Consider the following 27,046-nt stretch of genomic DNA (forward strand, 5'->3'; position numbering starts at 1 on the left):
TAAAGAAGTGGATGGCTGCAAACTTTCTACTTTTAAACTCGGACAAAACAGAGATGCTTGTTCTAGGTCCCAAGAAACAAAGAGATCTTCTGTTGAATCTGACAATTAATCTGGATGGTTGTACAGTCGTCTCAAATAAAACTGTGAAGGACCTCGGCGTTACTCTGGACCCTGATCTCTCTTTTGAAGAACATATCAAGACTGTTTCAAGGACAGCTTTTTTCCATCTACGTAACATTGCAAAAATCAGAAATTTTCTGTCCAAAAGTGACGCAGAAAAATTAATCCATGCTTTTGTTACTTCTAGGCTGGACTACTGCAATGCTCTACTTTCCGGCTACCTGGATAAAGCACTAAATAAACTTCAGTTAGTGCTAAATACGGCTGCTAGAATCCTGACTAGAACCAAAAAATTTGATCATATTACTCCAGTGCTAGCCTCCCTACACTGGCTTCCTGTTAAGGCAAGGGCTGATTTCAAGGTTTTACTGCTAACCTACAAAGCATTACATGGGCTTGCTCCTACCTATCTTTCCGATTTGGTCCTGCCGTACATACCTACACGTACGCTACGGTCACAAGACGTAGGCCTCCTAATTGTCCCTAGAATTTCTAAGCAAATGGCTGGAGGTAGGGCTTTCTCCTATAGAGCTCCATTTTTATGGAATGGTCTGCCTACCAATGTGAGAGACGCAGACTCAGTCTCAACCTTTAAGTCTTTACTGAAGACTTATCTCTTCAGTAGGTCCTATGATTAAGTATAGTCTGGCCCAGGAGTGTGAAGGTGAACGGAAAGGCCGGAGCAACGAACCGCCCTTGCTGTCTCTGCCTTGCCGGTTCCCCTCTTTCCACTGGGATTCTCTGCCTCTAACCCTTTTACAGGGGCTGAGTCACTGGCTTACTGGTGTTCTTCCATGCCGTCCATGGGAGGGGTGCGTCACTTGAGTGGGTTGAGTCACTGACGTGGTCTTACTGTCTGGGTTGGCGCCCCCCCTTGGGTTGTGCCATGGCGGAGATCGTTGTGGGCTATACTCGGTGTTGTCTTAGGACGGTAAGTTGGTGGTTGGAGACATCCCTCTAGTGGTGTGGGGGCTGTGCTTTGGCAAAGTGGGTGGGGTTATATCCTGCCTGTTTGGCCCTGTCCGGGGGTATCATCGGATGGGGCCACAGTGTCTTCTGATCCCTCCTGTCTCAGCCTCCAGTATTTATGCTGCAGTAGTTTATGTGTCGGGGGGCTAGGGTCAGTCTGTTACATCTGGAGTATTTCTCTTGTCTTATCCGGTGTCCTGTGTGAATTTAAATATGCTCTCTCTAATTCTCTCTTTCTCTCTTTCTGTCTTTCTCTCGGAGGACCTGAGCCCTAGGACCATGCCTCAGGACTACCTGGTATGATGACTCCTTGCTGTCCCCAGTCCACCTGGCCGTGCTGCTGCTCCAGTTTCAACTGTTCAGCCTGCGGCTATGGAACCCTGACCTGTTCACCGGACGTGCTTGTTGCACCCTCGACAACTACTATGATTATTATTTGACCATGCTGGTCATTTATGAACATTTTAACATCTTGACCATGTTCTGTTATAATATCCACCCTGCACAGCCAGAAGAGGACTGGCCACCCCTCATAGCCTGGTTCCTCTCTAGGTTTCTTCCTAGGTTTTTGGCCTTTCTAGGGAGTTTTTCCTAGGGAGTTTTTCCTAGCCACCGTGCTTCTTTCACATGCATTGCTTGCTGTTTGTGGTTTTAGGCTGGGTTTCTGTACAGCACTTTGAGATATCAGCTGGTGTACGAAGGGCTATATAAATAAATTTGATTTGATTTGATTTGATAATGGCTGGTAGAGGTGGTGGTGGCCCAGGTGAGACATTGAGCTTGGGACATTATCTTGGGCCATCCACTTTGAACTGTAAAGCTATCTGAAGAAGAAAATGAAGAGACGCCAGAAGATTGAATGCCGGTAAAGGAAGGGATTGGTCAACTGTGCTCGTAATTGATTTAGCCTTGTCCAAAATTGTTTATTTTGGGGTATCAAGTTGATTGTGGAGGTCTCTACACTGCTAAATTTATAGTAATTATAGAATAAGAATACATTGAGATACTGATCTGTAATTATAACCGTGATGAGAAAGTTGATACTAGAATTATGGATAATTATACTGTATGTTAATATAAATGTACATTCTGCCAGTGTTGATGTGTGTTAAGGTTTTAACTTTGAGTGATAGAACCAATGAGAATCACTGAAGCATTGTCATTCTAAATTTTGGTTGGATAATTCATTGAGTTTTGATTATGATTTGGAAGTTGAATGATTTTTTGAAAACTGACTAATTGATTTGAGTAAGTTTTTAGTATGATAATAACTATAAGTGGATTGTTTTTGATTGCTGTTTTACTAATTGTGACATGAGTAAAGAAGTTGTGTACTAAAGATGTTGACACTATTCTCAGCATGCCTTGGTGAATGGAGAGCGTGAACTCTGATCCTGAGAGTGAAACTGATCCTAATCTATTTGATTACATTTTTGATGATAATGATAATACTCAGGAACTATAGCAGGTTTATGCTAATGAGAAACATAGAGTCCACAGGCGTTGCCTTATAAATAGTGAGATCATGATGCTTGTCCTGGGTATGTTCATTAGGCACTAAACTGAATAAATTGTAATTAAACCAGGAGTCACTACCTGGATTTGTCCAACAATATATGCTAATTTTAGTTTCTACAGATGGTGTTATGGGGAAAGAAATAGTTATTTCCACTATGCAGACCAATAGGAGTGTGCTCAGTATCAACATAATGAGTGTGTTTCGTACTAATGGGAAGATGTACTCCGATTTAGATTGCTGAGAATTTCTTAATGATATTTTAATGTTTATATCATTCCCAATGAAGGATAATTTTATGCTAAGGTTGAAAAACTCAATGAACTAACGGATGGTAATTCACAATGGTAGTATACTAGTGCAAGGATTCTTTTTTTCCTATATATTTGAGTTAGAGGTTGTTTGATATTTTATTTTTATTCATGTATTTTTTTAAAAGTTGTAATTATCTTTTATGTTGAGACTAAGTCTCAAAATGGAGGAATGTGGTAGAATTACAACAATATGTTAATCACATTACTTTTATATTAGAATGTATTCATATTAGTATTTTCACAATGTCTGTTCTTCTGAAATGAGTCTCCGAGGCTTAACGCTGACAGTTGATTTACGATGCCTTGGTGATAAAACCTAAAGACTGCATTCCATTCCATGCTTAGTGTCTGTGTGCCTGTCTGCCTGTGCCAGGCAGAACCTCCCTCCAGTTTATTTCTCCCACATGGCAGATGAATACTGGACTTCATAAATTAAGGGAAGGACCTAGTGTCCTATGTTGCATTAGTATGTTTGTATAACAAAGTAGTAAAACCTAGAGACAGAAACCTGGTGCAATGTAAATGTTGCATGAGAGCACAATGTACCTTTGTATAATTTCACAAATCTGTTGTTTGTCACATATTCAGGTGGATGTGTCTTAACTATGAAATGCTGTGGCATAGTTCTGCTCGTAGAGTTCTCAGTGATTACCTTAAGAGTGGTTACCGACCAACTCTACTGCAGTAATTCAATTATAAAGTTACGTTGTTTTGAAGAAATCTAAAAGTCTCTCTCCTTTGATTAGAATAATTCCATGACAAGGGACAGGACATAGACAACTGCAACCACACATAAAGTACAGTACATACATACTAATGGTTATTAGACTATTAGAAGCCTCAGCAAATTTTGCAGCCAAACATTTTCCTTTGGCTATGCATTAAATTACATAATGTCCTAAAATACTGTACATATGCAGCAAATATGTATTCTGTTAATAGTTTTTGAATTCTGCGACAAAATACTGCTTCCTGATAACGTCTCCAGATATGCAATATAGCCTGTTGCCATGGTAACTCCTCAGGCAGTAGGTAGCTGTATAGTGGGACTAGGATAGATACGCCGCCGACAGTGTGAAGTGTTAGTCTCTGCCCCAGACTATATGGGATTACAGAGCTCCATGGCTTTCTGTTTAGCTACACAAACTTCCCTGGAGAGTCCTCTGAAGTTACTGTAATGAAATCCACACTGAATTATTATAGGCAAAAACATAACACACAAACACACACCCCTGAAGCTTCCCGGAGCTCCATTTATCCAACAGAGAGGCACAGCCAGCGATATGAATAATGCAGAAATCATTTCTCATCCTGCAGCAGTTAAGTTAACTTCAGGATGCAGCTGTATAATCACCTGTCTCTCTCTACAATTACTTTATGTCATTAGATTTCATTAATCTTCATGCAGCCCAACACTAAATCTTGGCAAAACTTTATATTACAATAACCATCTGAGTGTAATGCACTTAAGTCCTATACCAAGTCCTATAACAAGTCATATACCACATCATATATATCAAGTCATATACCATGTCCTATACCAAGTCATATACCACATCCTATACCAAGTCCTACACCACATCATATACCAAGTCCTATACCAAGTCATATACCAAGTCCTATACCACATCATATACCAAGTCCTATACCAAGTCCTATACCACGTCATATACCTTTTAAAGTCATACCTTTTCAAGTCTTAAACAGTAAGCATAATGCATTATGAAAACATGTATAGGTGTTATTATGCATTTAGTCTGTTTAAATGCATTACACACAGGTGGATACATGATATGTTACCTAAAACCATTATATAGAGGCACACACCAGTCATGTGGTTGCTTATGGGGTAACCTCACCCTCAAGCTATTGCACCCAGTGCAGTCCAGTGCGTAAAACTACTTACGGGTAGTCTAATAGCAGGACGATAGGGTTGAGCTCTTTCCTGGGGCGGTAGTAGGCCCGCAGAGGGACGATGAAGTTATAGAGGCCGTTCCCTGCCATCTCTGCAGATACTATGATCAGCTTGTTCTTAAAACCATAGGCCTTGGCATCCTCAAAACTGTTGTGCCTGCAACCCTGGATGTGATGGAAAGTTAGGTAAAAGGTAATTATGTTTCAGGTTTGTTATAATGATTTAAATGTTTGTCAGTGTTACTGAGTGAAGTCTAAGGCAAGTTTTTTGTCCATAAACATATGATATTCCATGAACTATTGTGACAACACTAAACAGTTAGGCTTGTCTGCTGTATTCTATTATTCAAAGATACGTACACTTTCTATTCATACAGTCAAGTTTACAAAGAGGAGCTGAGGTACAATACAATTGTTTAGACATGGTGCAACCAACACAGCTCAACACAATATAATAAATTGTTTGCTGTCTTTGGAACAAGACTGTGTGGCTTAATAATTACTACATGAGAGAACAAAACCAAGTTCGTTTGTGCACAATAGACTTCATTACATCCTTGTCTCTATTCACCTTGTCCAGACGAAGGCAGCAGAACGAGGCTTTCTGGGGTAAGAGATGGCACAGGGTTGGAGAGCTGCCAATGTAGGGCGAGTTGGGAGGATATCCTTTCACAAAACTGAGGTGAAAAATTAAAATGAACAACAAATACACACACTTTCAGTCAGAGAGACTTTAGAAGAGGCAATGAACCAAAAACTTTAGCGACAAGGCAATCTATTGAATAATGTATCAATGTCAATCATTGACACCGTCTATTTGTCATTGTGTCATTGACACAGCTATTTGTCATTGTAAAGTATTGTACACATGTTGAAGGTTGACACAAAGGATTGACGGATTGTTACATACAGTATTGAGGCCGAGTGTAGCCTTTTCTCAAAGGCTTGTTTATCATGACCACACAGGGGCACTGTGGGACTTCAAGAGATAACTGTATGGCTCATGACAAGAACACATTATACAATTCTCTGTCTCTCTCTCTCTCTTCCAGGCAGCAGTCTGGCATACCACAGTGTGTTACTTATGTAACTGTTGTCTAAGGGCTTTAATGGTATGCATTGAAAGATGTAAAGAAAGGGAGAAAGAAATAGAGTGAGAGAGAGAAAATAAGAAAAGAAAGAAAGAAAGGATCCACTCTAACCCCTCCCACACATCTTCTCTTTCCTTTGGTGATGGAACAGATAGAGTAGCTGTGTGACTCAACATTGAGCTGAACAGACGTTATAAAAGCCGACTAGACATTATCATATTGACTGTCAGTTAATGAAAACAATAATTCTAGCTACAGCCCAGTCATAAGCCATGGCCTGTAGCGTAGAAACCATTGAGTCCTGATCCACCATTTCGGAAACACTGCCCAAGCCCTTCCAACTTCCCTTTGCCCTCCTCTACATCTCTGATTGGACACTCACTCTGACACCGACGAGCTCTCCTCGTCTGATTGGTTGGTCTCGTCCTCTGATTGGTCACTGAGCAGGTCGCAGGGAAGGATGGAGGAGGAGTCAGCGATCTCCAAGACAGGGGCGATGCTGGGCCGTCTGCTTCCGGACCCGTTCTCTGTGGGCAGTGTTAGCTTGCTGCTGTCCTCTGGGGGGTCCGCCGGGTTCTGGAGGTCGATGGCTACCGTCCCTGAAAGAGGTGGTTAAATGGTTGGTAAGATAGTTGGTCGGTAAGACAATGGGGTGGTAGTGTGATGGGATTGGGCACCACTGATAGATAGATAGATTAGTTGTTGTAATAGTTTACAGAAACCTTAAGTTGATATACTATGATTTCCTATGAATACTCTATACTCCATAGTACAGTGTAAGCACATTTTATGTTGCCTTGCCTTATATGATTCATTATCTAATCATCTTTTTGTGTGAAATGAACCAGCACAGCTGACGTGCTAACTGCACTGTCATTGCTTCTGGTTGAATTAGTAAAGTCACTTAGTCTTTTGTCCTTGCCCAAAGCAGCACACTCATCCATCAAACTCATGCGTCCTCAATGCACAGATTTTTATTAGACTTTACAGACGAATGTCCTCAATGTTATCTATTCAACACTATCCGATCTACCCCCATCTAATTGAACATAAAGTACATGTATCCATATATGACAGCTGTACTATACAGTACCTGGACAAAGAGCAGTTGAATACGATATGTTTTTAATAGATTGTGTCAACTGAATGAATGTCCTTGAGGTTATTGTCCTCATGGTAAATTACATATTCTAAAGCCGTCCATCCATTTAGATGTGTCTACCTTGTATCTCATTTCTGAAAGGTTAAACATCGGGCATATCTTAATCTTGTTGTAATGGGAAGTAGCAGCATCAAACGCAAGTACAAGTACATTAAATGCATTTTTGATAAACAGAACTAAAACGATGCAAAACTATGTGCAAAAACCCTGCAAAGAACTGATTAACAGCAAATCACAGGAGGTTGGTGGCACCTTAATTGGGGAGGACGGGCTTGTGAGCGGAATAGGTGGAATGGCATCATATACGTCAAACACAAAGTTTGATGCCATTCCCTTGGCTCCGTTCCAGCCATTATTATGAGCCGTTCTCCCCTCAGCAGCGTCCACTGCAGCAAACACATTTACGGAAAACATCAAGCCTATACCAATACAACAGAACAACTGTGTTGACAGAAATCCTTCACCAACTACACTACGGTGTTGCTTTACAACAGGACAATGCAATAGTAGCAACATGCACAAACTTATCATACGAAGTGGCATGATCAACTTTCACACGTCGTAGTAAAACAACAACAACAAAAACAACAACAGCAGAAACCAAGTCGGCCCAGAAAAGAGAAAAAGCCAATAGAGTCAGACAAGAACACATGCATACAAAACAACCATCACCACCAACATGTCAATGGCAACATTGCACTGTGAAAGGTAGCATTGCACTGTGAAAGGTAGCATTGCACTGTGAAAGGTAGCATTGCACTGTGAAAGGTCGCATTGCACTGTGAAAGGTAGCGTTGCACTGTGAAAGGTAGCGTTGCACTGTGAAAGGTAGCATTGCACTGTGAAAGGTAGCATTGCACTGTGAAAGGTCGCATTGCACTGTGAAAGGTCGCATTGCACTGTGAAAGGTCGCATTGCACTGTGAAAGGTAGCATTGCACTGTGAAAGGTAGCATTGCACTGTGAAAGGTAGCATTGCATTGTGAAAGGTAGCATTGCACTGTGAAATGTAGCATTGCACTGTGAAAGGTAGCATTGCACTGTGAAAGGTAGCATTGCACTGTGAAAGGTAGCATTGCACTGTGAAAGGTAGCATTGCACTGTGAAAGGTGGCATTGCACTGTGAAAGGTAGCATTGCACTGTGAAAGGTAGCATTGCACTGTGAAAGGTAGCATTGCACTGTGAAATGTAGCATTGCACTGTGAAAGGTAGCATTGCACTGTGAAAGGTGGCATTGCACTGTGAAAGGTAGCATTGCACTGTGAAAGGTAGCATTGCACTGTGAAAGGTAGCATTGCACTGTGAAAGGTAGCATTGCACTGTGAAAGGTAGCATTGCACTGTGAAAGGTAGCATTGCATTGTGAAAGGTAGCATTGCACTGTGAAATGTAGCATTGCATTGTGAAAGGTAACATTGCACTGTGAAATGTAGCATTGCACTGTGAAAGGTAGCATTGCATTGTGAAAGGTAGCATTGCACTGTGAAAGGTGGCATTGCACTGTGAAAGGTAGCATTGCATTGTGAAAGGTAGCATTGCACTGTGAAAGGTAGCATTGCATTGTGAAAGGTAGCATTGCACTGTGAAATGTAGCATTGCATTGTGAAAGGTAACATTGCACTGTGAAATGTAGCATTGCACTGTGAAAGGTAGCATTGCATTGTGAAAGGTAGCATTGCACTGTGAAAGGTAGCATTGCACTGTGAAAGGTAGCATTGCATTGTGAAAGGTAGCATTGCACTGTGAAATGTAGCATTGCATTGTGAAAGGTAGCATTGCATTGTGAAAGGTAGCATTGCACTGTGAAAGGTAGCGTTGCACTGTGAAAGGTAGCAATGCACTGTGAAAGGTCGCATTGCACTGTGAAAGTTAGCAAAATACATAGCAGTGACAAGTGAAGAATCCCTCCTCGTCCCCATTCTCTCACCCCCTTGCATCACTGGGCTCACTCCTCTGATTTTCCCTCCCTCCGTCTGATCTTTATAAGACTCTGCCATTCCTCCTCCATCCCTCTATCATTCTGATCTTTATAAGACTATGCCATTCTCCCTCCCCTCCCTCCCTCCCTCCCTCCCTCATCTTTATTACTCTGTCATTCTCTCTCTCTCCCTCCCTCTCTCCCTCCCTCCCTGATCTTTATAAGACTCTGCCATTCCTCTTCCCTCCCTTCCTCCCTGATCTTTATAAGACTCGGCCATTCTTCCTCACTCCCTACTCGACTCTCATCCTGCATTAGGTTCACCAGTGTTGGGGAAGCTACTCTGAAAATATAGTTTACCAAGCTACCAATTACTTTACACTGGAATAAGTTAAGTTACACTAAAGCTATCCTTAAGAAAAATAATCAACAATGTCATAGACTACAAATTGCAAGAACAGATCACTGTGTAGTCAGATGTCAACATAATGTGTGATTTAGCCTAAAAAACACAGAAAGTGAGAATTAGGCAGCCCTGATGCCAAAAAAATTAAGGAATTAGGCAGCCCCGATGCCAAACAAAGTTGTGTGTAGTTAAAATAGTTAGCTACACCACTACATGGCAAAACAAAGTATTAATTACTGAACAAAACACTACAAAGATTGGAATTTAGATAAACTACAACCAAGCTAGTGCAAAATGTACTGTAATTCAATTACTAGTTGTTACATTACATGTAGTTCATTACCTCCCAACACTGAGGCTCCCCCATCCCTCCTCCCTCTCACCTTCTCCCCTTTACTAAGTTATCCCTCCCTCCCTTCCCTTCCTTTCATTCCTCACCCATGCTGGCGATGATGCTGTGTACAGGCAGCCTGGAGGGGGCATCGTACAGCCCGGCCACTGGCAGGCCCTTGTTGTCCTTCTCCTCCTGTTTAAAGATGAAGGCGCTGTTCTCCTCCTTGGTGATGTTGATGTAGTAGCAGGTGTCTGGGGCGGCCATGATGTGGCGAGGACCAGGGTTCAGCAGGATGCTCTTGTTGTCCTCCCTCTTCACCCCGATCAGACACACACCATACCTGTGGGGAGATGGAGAACAGCCATCTGGTATGCTGTGCTTAGTGTAATCCAGTGGTGCACAACTCTGGTTCTAAAGGGCTTCTGGCTACAGGCTATGCCGGTTTGCCTTGGTTTGACAGAGAGTGATTAACCTCGAAGCCATGAACCAAGAGACAAATACCCAGGGAGCTAATCGAAACCCAAGAATATGCCACATATTTACAGATGTATCAATCAAGTGCTAGGGGAAACGGACACTAAGACTGCTGTCCTCAAGGTTTGCAGAGTGTCAGAGAACAGCAAGAAGGTCTTATACAAGCCATGGAAGGAAGTCTTCTCACTTCTTGTGTGCGTGGAAGGAGGCATAGGTGAAACTCTTTCCATCATACTCCCCAAAGAACTTGCTGTCACAGAGGCGGATGTGGTAGACCTCGTTCCCCGAGCACCGTCCGTACGTCCTCTGCCACTGTTCTGGAGACAGCTGGCCTTCCCTGTAGTCAAAAACAAAAGAAGTGGAGAAAACTCATTGTGGCCTTATGTCCCAAAGGGAAGGAAGATGACTGATGAAGTAAGGGGATGAAGATGACTGATGAAGTAAGGGGATGAAAATGACTGATGAAGTAAGGGGATGAAGATTACTGATAAAGTAAGGTGATGAAGATGACTGATGAAGTAAGGTGATGAAAATGATTGGAAATAAGGGGATGAAGATGACTGATGAAGTAAGGTGATGAAGAATGACTGATGAAGTAAGGTGATGAAGATAACTGATGACGTAAGGTGATGAAGATGACTGATGAAGTAAGGGGATGAAGATGATTGATGAAGTAAGGTGATAAAAATGATTGATGAAGTAAGGGGATGAAGATGACTGATGAAGTAAGGGGATGAAGATCACGGATGCAGGTGATGAAGGTAATTGATGAAGTAAGGTGATAAAGATGACTGATGATGAAAGGGAATGATGATGACTGATGACGTAAGGTGATGAAGATGACTGATGAAGTAAGGGGATGAAGACGACTGATGAAGTAAGGGGATGAAGATGACGGATGCAGGTGATGAAGATGACTGATGAAGTAAGGTGATAAAGATGATTGATGACGAAAGGGCATGATGATGACTGATGAAGTAAGGGGATGAAGTTGACTGATGACGTAAGGTGATGAAGATGACTGATGAAGTAAGGAAATTAAGATGACTGATGAAGTAAGGGGATGAAGATGACTGATGAAGTAAGGTGATGAAGATGACTGATGAAGTACGGGGATGAAGATGACTGATGACGTAAGGTGATGAAGATGACTGATGAAGTAAGGTGATGAAAATGATTGATGAAGTAAGGGGATGAAGATGACTGATGAAGTAAGGTGATGAAGATGACTGATGAAGTAAGGTGATGAAGATGACTGATGAAGTAAGGTGATGAAGCTGACTGATGAAGTAAGGTGATGAAGCTGACTGATGAAGTAAGGGGATGAAGCTGACTGATGAAGTAAGGTGATGAAGATGATTGATGAAGTAAGGTGATAAAGATGACTGATGAAGTAAGGTGATGAAGATAACTGATGAAGTAAGGGGATGAAGATGACTGATGAAGTAAGGTGATGAAAATGATTGATGAAGAAAGGGGATGAAGATGACTGATGAAATAAGGTGATGAAGATGACTGATGACATAAGGTGATGAAGATGACTGATGAAGTAAGGTGATGAAGATGACTGATGAAGTACGGGGATGAAGATGACTGATGAAGTAAGGTGATGAAGATGACTGATGAAGTAAGGTGATGAAGATGACTGATGACGTAAGGTGATGAAAATGACTGATGAAGTAAGGGGATGAAGATGATTGATGATGTAAGGTGATGAAGATGACTGATGAAGTAAGGGGATGAAGATGACTGATGAAGTAAGGTGATGAAGATGACTGATGAAGTAAGGTGATGAAGCCTTGACTTGAGATGTTAAAGAAACGTGAAGGACTGTTAGAGCAATGTGAGAGCCTGTGACAGTGATGAACTACTAGCTATCATGAAGAGACTCTGATACCCTTTTCACATTACTGTCTCCACCTGAACCGTAATGTGCTGGTTGAGATATTTTATTTTCACATTACTGTCTCCACCTGAACCCTAATGTGCTGGTTGAGATATTTTATTTTCACATTACTGTCTCCACCTGAACCCTAATGTGCTGGTTGAGATATTTTATTTTCACATTACTGTCTCCACCTGAACCCTAATGTGCTGGTTGAGATATTTTATTTTCACATTACTGTCTCCACCTGAACCCTAATGTGCTGGTTGAGATATTTTATTTTCACATTACTGTCTCCACCTGAACCGTAATGTGCTGGTTGAGATATTTTATTTTCACATTACTGTCTCCACCTGAACCGTAATGTGCTGGTTGAGATATTTTATTTTCACATTACTGTCTCCACCTGAACCCTAATGTGCTGGTTGAGATATTTTATTTTCACATTACTGTCTCCACCTGAACCCTAATGTGCTGGTTGAGATATTTTATTTTCACATTACTGTCTCCACCTGAACCGTAATGTGCTGGTTGAGATATTTTATTTTCACATTACTGTCTCCACCTGAACCCTAATGTGCTGGTTGAGATATTTTATTTTCACATTACTGTCTCCACCTGAACCGTAATGTGCTGGTTGAGATATTTTATTTTCACATTACTGTCTCCACCTGAACCGTAATGTGCTGGTTGAGATATTTTATTTTCACATTACTGTCTCCACCTGAACCCTAATGTGCTGGTTGAGATATTTTATTTTCACATTACTGTCTCCACCTGAACCCTAATGTGCTGGTTGAGATATTTTATTTTCACAATACTGTCTCCACCTGAACCCTAATGTGCTGGTTGAGATATTTTATTTTCACATTACTGTCTCCACCTGAACCCTAATGTGCTGGTTGAGATATTTTATTTTCACATTACTGTCTCCACCTGAACCCTAATGTGCTGGTTGAGATATTTTATTTTCACATTACTGTCTCCACCTGAACCCTAATGTGCTGGTTGAGATATTTTATTTTCACATTACTGTCTCCACCTGAACCCTAATGTGCTGGTTGAGATATTTTATTTTCACAATACTGTCTCCACCTGAACCCTAATGTGCTGGTTGAGATATTTTATTTTCACATTACTGTCTCCACCTGAACCCTAATGTGCTGGTTGAGATATTTTATTTTCACATTACTGTCTCCACCTGAACCCTAATGTGCTGGTTGAGATATTTTATTTTCACATTACTGTCTCCACCTGAACCCTAATGTGCTGGTTGAGATATTTTATTTTCACATTACTGTCTCCACCTAACCCTAATGTGCTGGTTGAGATATTTTATTTTCACATTACTGTCTCCACCTGAACCCTAATGTGCTGGTTGAGATATTTTATTTTCACATTACTGTCTCCACCTGAACCCTAATGTGCTGGTTGAGATATTTTATTTTCACATTACTGTCTCCACCTGAACCCTAATGTGCTGGTTGAGATATTTTATTTTCACATTACTGTCTCCACCTGAACCCTAATGTGCTGGTTGAGATATTTTATTTTCACATTACTGTCTCCACCTGAACCCTAATGTGCTGGTTGAGATATTTTATTTTCACAATACTGTCTCCACCTGAACCCTAATGTGCTGGTTGAGATATTTTATTTTCACATTACTGTCTCCACCTGAACCCTAATGTGCTGGTTGAGATATTTTATTTTCACATTACTGTCTCCACCTGAACCCTAATGTGCTGGTTGAGATATTTTATTTTCACATTACTGTCTCCACCTGAACCCTAATGTGCTGGTTGAGATATTTTATTTTCACATTACTGTCTCCACCTGAACCCTAATGTGCTGGTTGAGATATTTTATTTTCACATTACTGTCTCCACCTGAACCCTAATGTGCTGGTTGAGATATTTTATTTTCACAATACTGTCTCCACCTGAACCCTAATGTGCTGGTTGAGATATTTTATTTTCACATTACTGTCTCCACCTGAACCCTAATGTGCTGGTTGAGATATTTTATTTTCACATTACTGTCTCCACCTGAACCCTAATGTGCTGGTTGAGATATTTTATTTTCACATTACTGTCTCCACCTGAACCCTAATGTGCTGGTTGAGATATTTTATTTTCACATTGTTCTTTCCAGCACAGTTCCAGTAACTATCGTCAGAGAGGTCATGCCCATATGGGGCGTAGGGGCATGTGCCCCCTCAAATTTGTCCTGTTAAAAATGTTAAATGTAAAAAAAAAATATATATATATTGTATTTTTTGGTAGAATTTTTTGTTGTTGTTTCTCTGTAATACTACTAGCCACGAATCAATTGTATGAAGTTGGCTTTAGCTAGCCCAGATAGGTTCCCAATCTCCCAACCTCATAACTAGCTACCAAGAAGCCATTTCAGGCTATCAATCAAGTTAGACCAGTTATCTCCTCTCTCATTGTAATTCCCTGACTTGATTTGCAACTCAGCACCTTTCCTTGTCTTGACTGACAGCTCCATCTGGCTAAACAAATTGCTTCTGACCTTTTATGAGCTTGTAACTCCCGCCACCTAAATCTCCAAACAATAATTACCTTGTTGAGAATAAGGTCATCCCAGCACAGCAATTACTCTCTCTCTCTCTCTCTTTCTCTTTCTCTCTCCTTCTCTCTCTCTCTTTCTCTCTCTTTCATTCTCTCTCACTCTCTTTCTCTCTCTCTCTCATTCTCTCTCTCTCATTCTCTCACTCTCTCTCCCTCTCTCTTTCATTCTCTCTCACTCTCTCATTCTCTCTCTCTCATTCTCTCTCACTCTCTCTCTCTCTCGCTCTCATTCTCTCTCACTCTCTCTCTTCTCTTTCTCTCTACCTTTTAACCTTTTAATCAATCTGATGACTTCAGAGAAAACTCATTTATTGGAGTTGTCTTTTCCCAAAAACCTGTCACTATGTAGGACATAGCCTATCTAATTATTTCCATAAAGAGGATAAGAATGGATTCTCTGCTGCGTCAAGCTGTTGATATTATAACGATGCTGAAAAGATTTTATCACCTTGGCTTGGTGTTGATGGCAGCGCACAGTGAGATTGATGAGTGTGGAGGCCCAAGGTAAAGTTTATAGCAACGCAGTAGATTTCAGGGAGGAGTCAATAATGAGGTACATGCCTTAGGCTTATGACAAATGTGCCTGTTGTTGTCGTCGTAGTAACCTGGGACTTGTTTACAAAGGAGGACACCTCAATCACAGGAGGTAGTGGCACCTTAATAGGGGAGGACGGGCTTGTGGTAATGGTTGGAGCGGTATGAGTGGCATGGTATCAAATACATCAAACACATGGTTTTCATGTGTTTGATGCCATTCCATTGGCTCCGTTCCAGCCATTATTATGAGCCGTCCTCCCCTCAGCAGCCTCCACTGACCTCAATGTATAGGTTACTGTTTCACAAAACAAAACCTGCAACGATCTCTGTATAATAAGGCATGTTATTTGTAGAACGCTTTCTCACAAACCCAAAGATCGAGGTTTATGGTTTCAATAGTGATACCTCATGGTGGAGTTTTCAGTAGGAGGAGAGAATCATCAGTGTTTTAATGGGTGTACTCACTGTCCTCTGGAAGTGTGCACCAGGAGTGTGACCAGGGTGGATGTGGCTGGACACACACAGTTCAGGGCCAGCATGGCGTACTTGAATTCCTCCTCACAGACTACGTGATCTAACAAATAAAACAGAATACTGCAAGTCAGAGCAAATAGGTGATGTAACAACTTTGTTTTTGAAAGGAATGCAAAGAAGGAGAGAGGATGGACTGAGATGGAGAGAGGGAGCTGGGGATGGGGGGACTGAGGGGAGGGAGCAAAACAGAGAGTTGAAGAGAGAAAAAAAGAGAGAGGGACAGGGAGACAACAATCTAAGAGACAGGGAGACTGATAGAAAGAGAGAGAGGGACAGGGAGACTGATAGAAAGAGAGAGGGACAGGGAGACTGATAGAAAGAGAGAGAGGGACAGGGAGACTGATAGAAAGAGAGAGAGGGACAGGGAGACTGATAGAAAGAGAGAGAGAGGGACAGAGAGACTGATAGAGAGGGACAGGAAGACTGATAGAAAGAGACAGAGAGGGACAGGAAGACTGATAGAAGGAGACAGAGGGACAGGAAGACTGATAAAAGAGACAGAAACGGACAGAAAGACTGATAGAAAGAGAGAGAGGGACAGGAAGACTGATAAAAGACAGAGGGACAGGAAGACTGATAGAAAGAGAGAGAGGGACAGGGAGACTGATAAAAAGAGAGAGAGGGACAGGAAGACTGATAGAGAGAGGGACAGGAAGACTGATAGAAAGAGAGAGAGGGACAGGGAGACTGATAGAAAGAGAGGAACAGGGACAGGGAGACTGATAAAAAGAGACAGAGAGGTACAGGGAGACCGATAGAAAGAGACAGAGAGGGACAGGGAGACTGACAGAAAGAGAGAGAGGGACAGGGAGACTGACAGAAAGAGAGAGAGGGACAGGAAGTCTGATAGAGAGGGACAGGAAGACTGATAGAGAGAGACAGGAAGACTGATAGAAAGAGAGAGAGGGACAGGGAGACTGACAGAGAGAGACAGGAAGACTGATAGAAAGAGAGAGAGGGACAGGGAGACTGACAGAAAGAGAGAGAGGGACAGGGAGACTGATAGAGACAGAGAGGGACAGGAAGACTGATAGAAAGAGACAGAGGTACAGGAAGACTGATAGAAAGAGAGAGAGGGACAGGAAGACTGATAGAAAGAGAGAGAGGGACAGGGACAGGGAGACTGATAAAAAGAGAGAGAGGTACAGGAAGACTGACAGAGAGAGACAGGTAGACTGATAGAAAGAGAGAGAGGGACAGGGAGACTGATAGAAAGAGAGAGAGGGACAGGAAGACTGATAGAAAGAGAGAGAGGGACAGGGAGACTGATAGAAAGAGAGAGAGGGACAGGGAGACTGATAGAAAGAGAGAGAGGGACAGGGAGACTGATAGAGAGAGACAGGAAGACTGATAGAAAGAGAGAGAGGGACAGGGAGACTGATAGAAAGAGAGAGAGGGACAGGGAGAGTGACAGAAAGAGAGAGAGGGACAGGGAGACTGATAGAAAGAGAGAGAGGGACAGGAAGACTGATAGAAAGAGAGAGAGGGACAGGGAGACTGACAGAAAGAGAGAGAGGGACAGGGAGACTGATAGAAAGAGAGAGAGGGACAGGGAGACTGATAGAAAGAGACAGAGACAAAGAGAGCAACGAAAGCTCACCAGCAAACTTCACATGGAATTTGTTCTCTGGTTTGAGGATCTGGACATACAGGGGGCAGTTTGGGGCAAAGTCCTTCACAGCCCAGGCTCTGAGGATGGTCTGGTGGTCCTGCAGGACAAAACAACATCCATTTCCATCTGCTACTTCTAACACTTTCACCCTCACTCAACCGGAAATGTAATTCCGATTTTATGAGTCCTGAGAATTGGCCAGCTGGACTGTTATGTGCACTCAATATGAGTTTATAAATCCAATACTTATTTTTCATTTCTGTCCATTTTGTAAAATCAGCCGAGTGGAAAAGTAAAATAGTTCTTAAGCCACAAGTCCAATACGCACAATCTCACTGAGTTAGAGTGGAAAAATTAAGTTAATTGCAATCATAACTCAATTCATGTATTGAGTGATGATTGCAATGCGCTAAATATGAAGTCATGAGCCTGATAATGAACTTACAGCCGCAGTGCGGTCCACCTCATTCCTACTGCTCAGGATAAAACAGGCTTCTGCATCATCCATCCTGTAGGAAACACACTGGTTTAACAGAAATACACACGCACACACACACACACACACACACACACACACACACACACACACACACACACACACACACACACACACACACACACACACACACACACACACACACACACACACACACACACACACACACACACACACACACACCAGGGCCAGGGAAGCTTCAGACAGGTAATATTAGTGAGAACTGTCCGAGAGAAAAGCTAAGAGGCTAAAATCTGCATGCTGTTGTAATGTTCACCGTATTGTCACACTGTATTACTGTCATGGTTTTCATCAGAGTATTTTCATGTGTGAAAACGGCAGAGTGGAGGGGTGAGCTGCTGGGTGAATTTATGACTCTGTTGTCACTGAACGACCATGCAGTGCTGTGCTGCAGTGCTGCAGTGGACAGGGTAAATTTCACGCCATCCCAGTTCATGCCATCCCAATTTCCTCTCATGGGGACAAGCAGTATTACCACAATTCAGCCATCCATCACCACCCCTTAACATCCACCCTATGACTACAATAAAATCAGAGCAGCTGCATATATCAATGGCTACCTGTATTGTGTTTCTGACAGGTCAGCCCCTGCCAACACGGTTTGATGTGATCGATCTCAGCTATGATTTGTGTTGATGCCTATGAACTTGGCTGTTGTGATGAGAGTGAGCCGTACTGAGATATTCCATTACACTGATATACTAGGAGAGGACAGCCAACTGAATTAACAAAATTGCCTGACCTTTCCTGACTTTACCACTCTCTTATCTGTCAGCAGCACAAGGTGCACGAACTCACTCAGACGCTTGATTCATATCTGAGATCAGAAAGCCTATCAACCAGAAACTGAACTGTGAGGACTCAACAACAGGCTCATTAGAGGTTTGTTCTGATCTGCGATTACCAACTCAGGCCTCTGTGACCTCAACTGATGGTGTTATGAACTTCTCTGATACCCCTTGCTTCCCTTTACACTCTTAGGAAAAAAATGCTTTTTAGAACTTGAAAGGGTTCTTTGGCTGTCCTCATAGGGGAACCCTTTGAAGAACCCTTTTTGGTTCCAGGTAGAATTATTTTGGTACCAGGTAGAACCCTTCTGAGTTCCATGGAGAACCCTTTACACAGAGGGTTCTACATGGTACACAAAATAGTTAAACCTGGAACCACAAAGGGTTCTAACTGGAACTAAAAAGGGTTCTCCTATGGGGACTGCGGAAGAACCCCTTTGGAACCCTCTTTTCTAAGAATGTATCATTGCAAATAAAAATGTTATAGAATGGAGCTGTCAAAGCAATGTGATATTTCTATCTATTCCACAACATGTTTCCCTGCTGAACACTGCCCTTCTCTCCCATGGAGACTCTTTAGGCCCAGTGGGCGGTGGGTCACTCACTTGGCCCTCATGAGGTCTGTGTCTTTGAGCGCTGAGCCCTGGAGATAGATTACCCTCTGGGACCACAGGGGGATCTGGAGGACACGACGCACCTGGATGTCCATCTCCGTAGGGCACAGGATCACCACATAGTAGTCCTGCAGGGTAGATACCTGTTATATACCTAACATCAGGAGAGCAGGGTAGATACCTGTTATATACCTAACATCAGGAGAGCAGGGTAGATATCTGTTAGATACCTAACATCAGGAGAGCAGGGTAGATACCTGTTATTTTTCAGGGAAGTTAGAAACCAATACACACAGGCAGTTAGAAACGCCAAAGCAACCTTTTTCAAACAGAAATTTGCTTCCTGCAACTCAAACTCTAAAAAGTTCTGGGACATTGTAAAGTCCATGGAGAATAAGAACACCTCCTCCCAACTGCCCACTGCACTGAGGATAGGAAACTCTGTCACCACCGATAAGCCCACTATAATTGAGAATTTCATGCTTTCCATGCTTTCCACCTAACTACCCCTACTGCATTCAACAGCACTGCACCCCCCACAGCTACTCGCCCAAGCCTCCCCCATTTCTCCTTCTCCCAAATCCATTCAGCTGATGTTCTGAAAGAGCTGCAAAATCTGGACCCCTACAAATCAGCTGGGCTTGACAATCTGGACCCTTTCTTTCTAAAATTATCTGCCAAAATTATTGCAACCCCTATTACTAGCCTGTTCAAACTCTCTTTCATGTCGTCTGAGATTCCCTTAGATTGGAAAGCAGCTGCTGTCATCCCCCTCTTCAAAGAAGGTGACACTCTTGACCCAAATTGCTACAGACCTATATCCATCCTACCCTGCTTTTCTAAGGTCTTCGAAAGCCAAGTCAACAAACAGATTACCGACCATTTCGAATCCCACCGCACCCTCTCCGCTATGCAATCTGGTTTCAGAGCTGGTCATGGGTGCACCTCAGCCACGCTCAAGGTCCTAAACGTCATCGTAACCGCCATCGATAAGAAACAATAATGTGCTGCCGTATTCATTGACCTGGCCAAAGCTTTTGACTCTGTTAATCACCACATCCTCATCGGCAGACTCAGTAGCCTTGGTTTCTCAAACGATTGCGTCGCCTGGTTCACCAACTACTTCACTGATAGAGTTCAGTGTGTCAAATCGGAGGGCCTGCTGTCCGGACCTCTGGCAGTCTCTATGGGGGTACCACAGGGTTCAATTCTTGGGCCAACTCTTTTCTCTGTATACATCAATGATGTCGCTCTTGCTGCTGGTGAATCTCTGATCGACCTCTACGCAGACGACACAATTCTGTATACTTCTGGCCCTTCTTTGGACACTGTGTTAACAACCCTCCAGACGAGCTTCAATGCCATACAACTCTCCTTCCGTGGTCTCCAACTGCTCTTAAATACAAGTAAAACTAAATGCATGCTCTTCAACCGATCGCTGCCTGCACCTGCCCGCCTGTCCAGCATCACTTCTCTGGACGGTTCTGACTTAGAATCTGTGGACAACTACAAATACCTAGGTGTCTGGTTAAACTGTAAACTCTCCTTCCAGACTCACATCAATCATCTCCAATCCAAAGTTAAATCTAGAATTGGCTTCCTATTTCGCAACAAAGCATCCTTCACTCATGCTGCCAAACTTACCCTCGTAAAACAGACCATCCTACCAATCCTCGACTTCGGCGATGTCATTTACAAAATAGCCTCCAATACCCTACTCAACAAGCTGGATGCAGTCTATCACAGTGCCATCCGTTTTGTCACCAAAGCCCCATATACTACCCACCACTGCGACCTGTACGCTCTCGTTGGCTGGCCTTCGCTTCATAATCGTCGCCAAATACATTGGCTCCAGGTCATCTACAAGACCCTGCTAGGTAAAGTCTCCCCTTATCTCCGCTCACTGGTCACCATAGCAGCACCCACCTGTAGCACGCTCTCCAGCAGGTATATCTCTCTGGTCACCCCTAAAGCCAACTCCTCCTTTGGTCGTCTCTCCTTCCAGTTCTCTGCTGCCAATGACTGGAACGAACTACAAAAATCTCTGAAACTGGAAACACTTATCTCCCTCACTAGCTTTAAGCACCAGCAATCAGAGCAGCTCCCAGATCACTGCACCTGTACATAGCCCATCTATAATTTAGCCCAAACTACTACCTCTTCCCCTACTTTATTTATTTATTTTATTTATTTTGCTGCTTTGCACCATATTATTTATATTTTAACTTTGAACTTTCTTCAAATAACAAATCTACCATTCCAGTGTTTTAATTGCTATACTTTATTTACTCTGCCACCATGGCCTTTTTTGCCTTTACCTCCCTTATCTCAAATAATTTGCTCACATTGTATATTAAAGTCTTATTTTTTTCTACTGTATCATTGATTGTATGTTGTTTTACTCCATGTGTAACTCTGTGTTTTTGTATGTTGTCGAACTGCTTTGCTTTATCTTGGCCAGGTCGCAATTGTAAATGAGAACTTGTTCTCAACTTGCCTACCTGGTTAAATAAAGGTGAAATAAATAAAAATAAAATATACCTAACATCAGGAGAGCAGGGTAGATACCTGTTATATACCTAACATCAGGAGAGCAGGGTAGATACCTGTTATACAGTGAGGAGAAAAAAGTATTTGCTCCCCTGCTGATTTTGTACGTTTGCCCACTGACAAAGAAAGGATCAGTCTATATTTTTAATGGTAGGTTTATTTGAACAGTGAGAGACAGAATAACAACAAAAATATCCAGAAAAACGCATGTCAAAAATCTTATACATTTATTTGCATTTTAATGAGGGAAATAAGTATTTGACCCCCTCTCAATCAGAAAGATTTCTGGCTCCCAGGTGTCTTTTATACAGGTAACGAGCTGAGATTATGAGCACACTCTTAAAGGGAGTGCTCCTAACCGCAGCTTGTTACCTGTAAAAAAGACACCTGTCCACAGAAGCAATCAATCAATCAGATTCCAAACTCTCCACCATGGCCAAGACCAAAGACCTCTCCAAGGATGTCAGGGACAAGATTGTAGACCTACACAAGGCTGGAATGGGGTACAAGACCATCGCCAAGCAGCTTGGTGAGAAGGTGACAACATTTGGTGCGATTATTCGCAAATGGAAGAAACACAAAAGAACTGTCAATATCCCTCGGCCTGGGGCTCCATGCAAGATCTCACCTCGTGGAGTTGCAATGATCATGAGAACAGTGAGGAATCAGCCCAGAACTACACGGGAGGATCTTGTCAATGATCTCAAGGCAGCTGGGACCATAGTCACCAAGAAAACAATTGGTAACACACTACGCCGTGAAGGACTGAAATCCTGCAGCGCCCGCAAGGTCCCCCTACTCAAGAATACATATACATGCCCGTCTGAAGTTTGCCAATGAACATCTGAATGACTCAGAGGACAACTGGTGAAAGTGTTGTGGTCAGATGAGACCAAAATGGAGCTCTTTGACATCAACTCAACTCGCTGTGTTTGGAGGAGGAGGAATGCTGCCTATGACCCCAAGAACACCATCTCCACCGTCAAACATGGAGGTGGAAACATTATGTTTGGGGGTGTTTTTCTGCTAAGGGGACAGGACAACTTCAGCGCATCAAAGGGATGATGGACGGGGCCATGTACCGTCAAATCTTGGGTGAGAACCTCCTTCCCTCAGCTGGGGCATTGAAAATGGGTCGTGGATGGGTATTCCAGTATGACAATGACCCAAAACACACGGCCAAGGCAACAAAGGAGTGGCTCAGGAAAAAGCACATTAAGGTCCTGGAGTGGCCTAGCCAGTCTCCAGACCTTAATCCCATAGAACATCTGTGGAGGGAGCTGAAGGTTCGAGTTGCCAAACGTCAGCCTCGAAACCTTAATGACTTGGAGAAGATCTGCAAAGAGGAGTGGGACAAAATCCCTCCTGAGATGTGTGCAAACCTGGTGGCCAACTACAAGAAACATCTGACCTCTGTGATTGCCAACAAGGGTTTTGCCACCAAGTACTAAGTCATGTTTTGCAGAGGGGTCAAATACTTATTTCCCTCATTAAAATGCAAATCATTTTATAACATTTTTGACATGCGTTTTTCTGGATTTTTTTGTTGTTATTCTGTCTCTCACTGTTCAAATAAACCTACTATTAAAATTATAGACTGATCATTTCTTTGTAAGTGGGCAAACGTACAAAATCAGCAGGGGATCAAATACTTTTTTCCCCCACTGTATACCTAACATCTATACTGTAGGATTGCATATTTTATTATATTTTGTAAGCTAAATGCACATTTTGTTAGGAACCAGAGTTGATTGTCTAAAGGACTTGTGCGCCAAATAAAACATAAATATTGAGGTCTGTCCATTAGCGCTGTCTTTGGAGTACACACCAAATAACATAGCCTTCCTCTATTCCTGTAGAGACCTACCAATATCATAGCCTTCCTCTATTCCTGTAGAGACCTACCAATATCATAGCCTTCCTCTATTCCTGTAGAGACCTACCAATATCATAGCCTTCCTGTCACAAAAAATGGCGTACTCGTCACGGAAAATGTCGTACTGGAGAGAAGAGGACCAAGGCGCAGCGAGACTGTGAATACTCATGGTTTTAATTTTAAAAAAAGGAGTAAAGTATTCACTGACAAAACAATAAAGGTGACAACAGCAACAGTTTTACAGGCTCTACAAACGCAGTGCAAAAGACCACAAGACCAACACAGAACATTCACACACACAAGACTGCCACGTCCTGACCCCAAAACTACTACAACAGCTCCATCTGCTGGTCAGGACGTGACAGTACCCCCCCTCAAGGTGCAGACCCCGGAATGCACCTAACAGAAAACACCAACAAACAAAATCCCCAACAAAACCCATAAACAATAACCCCTAAACAATAAGGGAGGGAAGGGAGGGTGTCTGCCGTCAACGACGGCACTGTGCTACACCCTCCCTCCCCAACCCACCTATCCTGGAGGTGGCTCAGGTGCAGGACGTGGACCTTGCTCCATCCTCGGCATCGCCCACTTCGGTGGCGCCGATAGCTGCGCCGGGCAGACGGGCCCCTCGGGCTGGACCGGAGAGCAGGAGGGCCACTCGGGCTGGGCCGGAGGGCAGTCGGGCCCCTCGGGCTGGGCCGGAGGGCAGTCGGGCCCCTCGGGCTGGGCCGGAGGGCAGTCGGGCCACCTCGGGCTGGGCCGGAGGGCAGTCGGGCCACTCGGGCTGGGCCGGAGGGCAGTCGGGCCACTCGGGCTGGGCCGGAGGGCAGTCGGGCCACTCGGGCTGGGCCGGAGGGCAGTCGGGCCACTCTGGCAGCTCCGGGCAGTCGGGCCACTCTGGCAGCTCCGGGCAGTCGGGCCACTCTGGCAGCTCCGGGCAGTCGGGCCGCTCTGGCAGCTCCGGGCAGTCGGGCGGCTCTGGCGGCTCCTGACTAGCGGGCGGCTCTGGCGGCTCCTGACTGGCGGGCGGCTCTGGCGACTTACGACTGGCGGGCGGCTCTGGCGACTTACGACTGGCGGGCGGCTCTGGCGACTTACGACTGGCGGGCGGCTCTGGCGACTTACGACTGGCGGGCGGCTCTGGCGACTTACGACTGGCGGGCAGCTCTGGCGACTTACGACTGGCGGGCAGCTCTGGCGACTTACGACTGGCGGGCAGCTCTGGCGACTTACGACTGGCGGGCAGCTCTGGTGACTCTTGACTGGCGGGCAGCTCTGGTGACTCTTGACTGGCGAGGCTGGGCTGACGCACTAGACGCCTGATGCGCGGGGCTGGTACTAGATGTGCCAGCCTGGAGACACGCACCTCAGGGCTAGTGCGGGGAGCTGGCCTGGGGCTCCATCCTTGCCCCGTCAAACAGCCCTTGTGCCCCCCCAATTTTTTTTTATTGGGGCTGCCTCTCGGGTTCCCTTAACTTGTCCTCCCAGGTCCATCCTTCCTCCTCGTTCGTCCGCTGCTTGGTCCTTTTGTGGTGGGTAGTTCTGTCACAGAAAATGTCGTATGGGAGAGAAGAGGACCAAGGCGCAGCGAGACTGTGAATACTCATGGTTTTAATTTTAAAAAAAGGAGTAAAGTATTCACTGACAAAACAATAAAGGTGACAACAGCAACAGTTTTACAGGCTCTACAAACGCAGTGCAAAAACAACTACCCACAAAACCAAGTGACAAACATACTCCTACATATATGACTCCCAATCAGGAACAACGATCCCCAGCTGTTCCTGATCAGGAGTCACAAGACCAACACAGAACATTCACACACACAAGACTGCCACGTCCTGACCCCAAAACTACTACAACAGCTCCATCTGCTGGTCAGGACGTGACACTTCCTCTAATACCGTAGAGACCTACCAATATCATAGCCTTCCTCTAATACTGTAGAGACCTACCAATATCATAGCCTTCCTCTATTCCTGTAGAGACCTACCAATATCATAGCCTTCCTATATTCCTGTAGAGACCTACCAATATCATAGCCTTCCTCAATTACTGTAGACCTACCAAATAACATTGCCTTCTTCTATTCCTGTAGACCGACCTGTAATCTAGGATGAGCGTAGAACTCATTGAGGAAGTCCATGAGCAAGTCTATCTTCAGAGAGCTGACACACAGGACGGCGTGTTTCTCTGTCTGGGCTCGGTGTCTGCTGTAGTTCCCTCCTGACTTCTGTCGCTCCATCCACAGATAGGCCAGCTCCTCAAACTGACACAAACACACACGCACACGCACGCGCACACACACACACACACACACACACATATTTGAGGTTATAACAACCTACTGTACACTTTGTAATACACTTACGGCATAACATGTTAGGGTGGTGACAAAGTTAGGAGGGTGACAGAAAGAGAAGGGTGACAGAGTGGGGAGGGTGACAGAAAAAGAAGGGTGACAGAGTGGGGAGTTAAACTGCTGATGCTGCAGGAAGGTTCATCAAATGCATTTCTATGGATTGTATTCATCAGTTAATTTATACTGTGGGGATTTAGTCCACATACTGTATAAAAAGGTTTAATGAGGAGGGCTGCTGCTGGAACTAAGATATAGGAGGATAACTAACAAGGTGTTGTTGTGCCTCACTCTCAGCAGGAACAAAGCTTTGAGTTGTGTTCTCATTACTGACGATGGACGGTGCATATGAGGTCGGAGCATGACAAGCAAATTATGTTAATTCTCAGAAAGTGTTTGCCGTCATACGTTGGCATTGTTTACACAGGACGTCTACGTCTGTTTGTTTGTTCTAGACCATGAAGTTTGTTCAAGCAGTCTTAGCATTGAGGATGTTACTTCATGACTGGTTACTACTACAGGTATACATCTATAATTTCAAAACAGTTCTTATCAGGCCATTCTTTATTTATTTATTTTTTACCTTTATTTAACTAGGCAAGTCAGTTAAGAGCAAATTCTTTTTTTCAATGACGGCCAAGGAAATAGTGGGTTAACTGCCTTGTTCAGGGGCAGAACGACAGATTCTATTCCACATCAGGTAACTGAGGGAAGCAGAAGACTCAGATAAAAAAATATGAAAATACGCCTTATGGAACAGCAGTGACTGTGAAGAGACACACACAGGAACAGACACACGCAGGCACACACACACTCTACACACACGTACATTGTAATATTGTTGTATGGTGGTATTATAACTTTTGTATTGTAGATATGTAGTGGTGGAATAATGTTACATGATTTATCTTGTGTTTTATATGTAATGTAAGTGCCTTAATGCGTTTGGACCCCAGGAAG

General features: G+C 43.6%; 1 protein-coding gene across 9 annotated transcripts in view; it reads right to left on the bottom strand.

Annotated features, from left to right (window-relative positions):
* Window positions 1-27,046, bottom strand: part of LOC106579798 (potassium channel subfamily T member 1) — a 255,225-nt gene that overhangs the window by 45,202 nt on the left and 182,977 nt on the right. For 8 of the 9 annotated variants that reach the window (XR_006761123.1, XM_045704263.1, XM_045704260.1 and 5 more), the window contains exons 13-22: window positions 25,832-25,996; window positions 19,290-19,426; window positions 17,825-17,888; window positions 17,368-17,476; window positions 15,699-15,807; window positions 10,405-10,554; window positions 9,848-10,083; window positions 6,307-6,523; window positions 5,405-5,510; window positions 4,826-4,998 (exon numbers count right to left, since the gene is read on the bottom strand). Coding sequence is in view for 8 of the 9 variants with exons in the window: in XM_045704263.1 (XP_045560219.1) it covers window positions 4,826-4,998; window positions 5,405-5,510; window positions 6,307-6,523; window positions 9,848-10,083; window positions 10,405-10,554; window positions 15,699-15,807; window positions 17,368-17,476; window positions 17,825-17,888; window positions 19,290-19,426; window positions 25,832-25,996 (1,466 nt within the window). In the remaining variant the exon portion in view is untranslated. The remainder of the gene's footprint in view (window positions 1-4,825; window positions 4,999-5,404; window positions 5,511-6,306; window positions 6,524-9,847; window positions 10,084-10,404; window positions 10,555-15,698; window positions 15,808-17,367; window positions 17,477-17,824; window positions 17,889-19,289; window positions 19,427-25,831; window positions 25,997-27,046) is intronic. The other variant, XM_045704264.1, reaches the window with a different exon arrangement.

Source organism: Salmo salar, chromosome ssa20 (assembly GCF_905237065.1).
Source record: "Salmo salar chromosome ssa20, Ssal_v3.1, whole genome shotgun sequence".
NCBI lineage: Eukaryota > Metazoa > Chordata > Actinopteri > Salmoniformes > Salmonidae > Salmo > Salmo salar.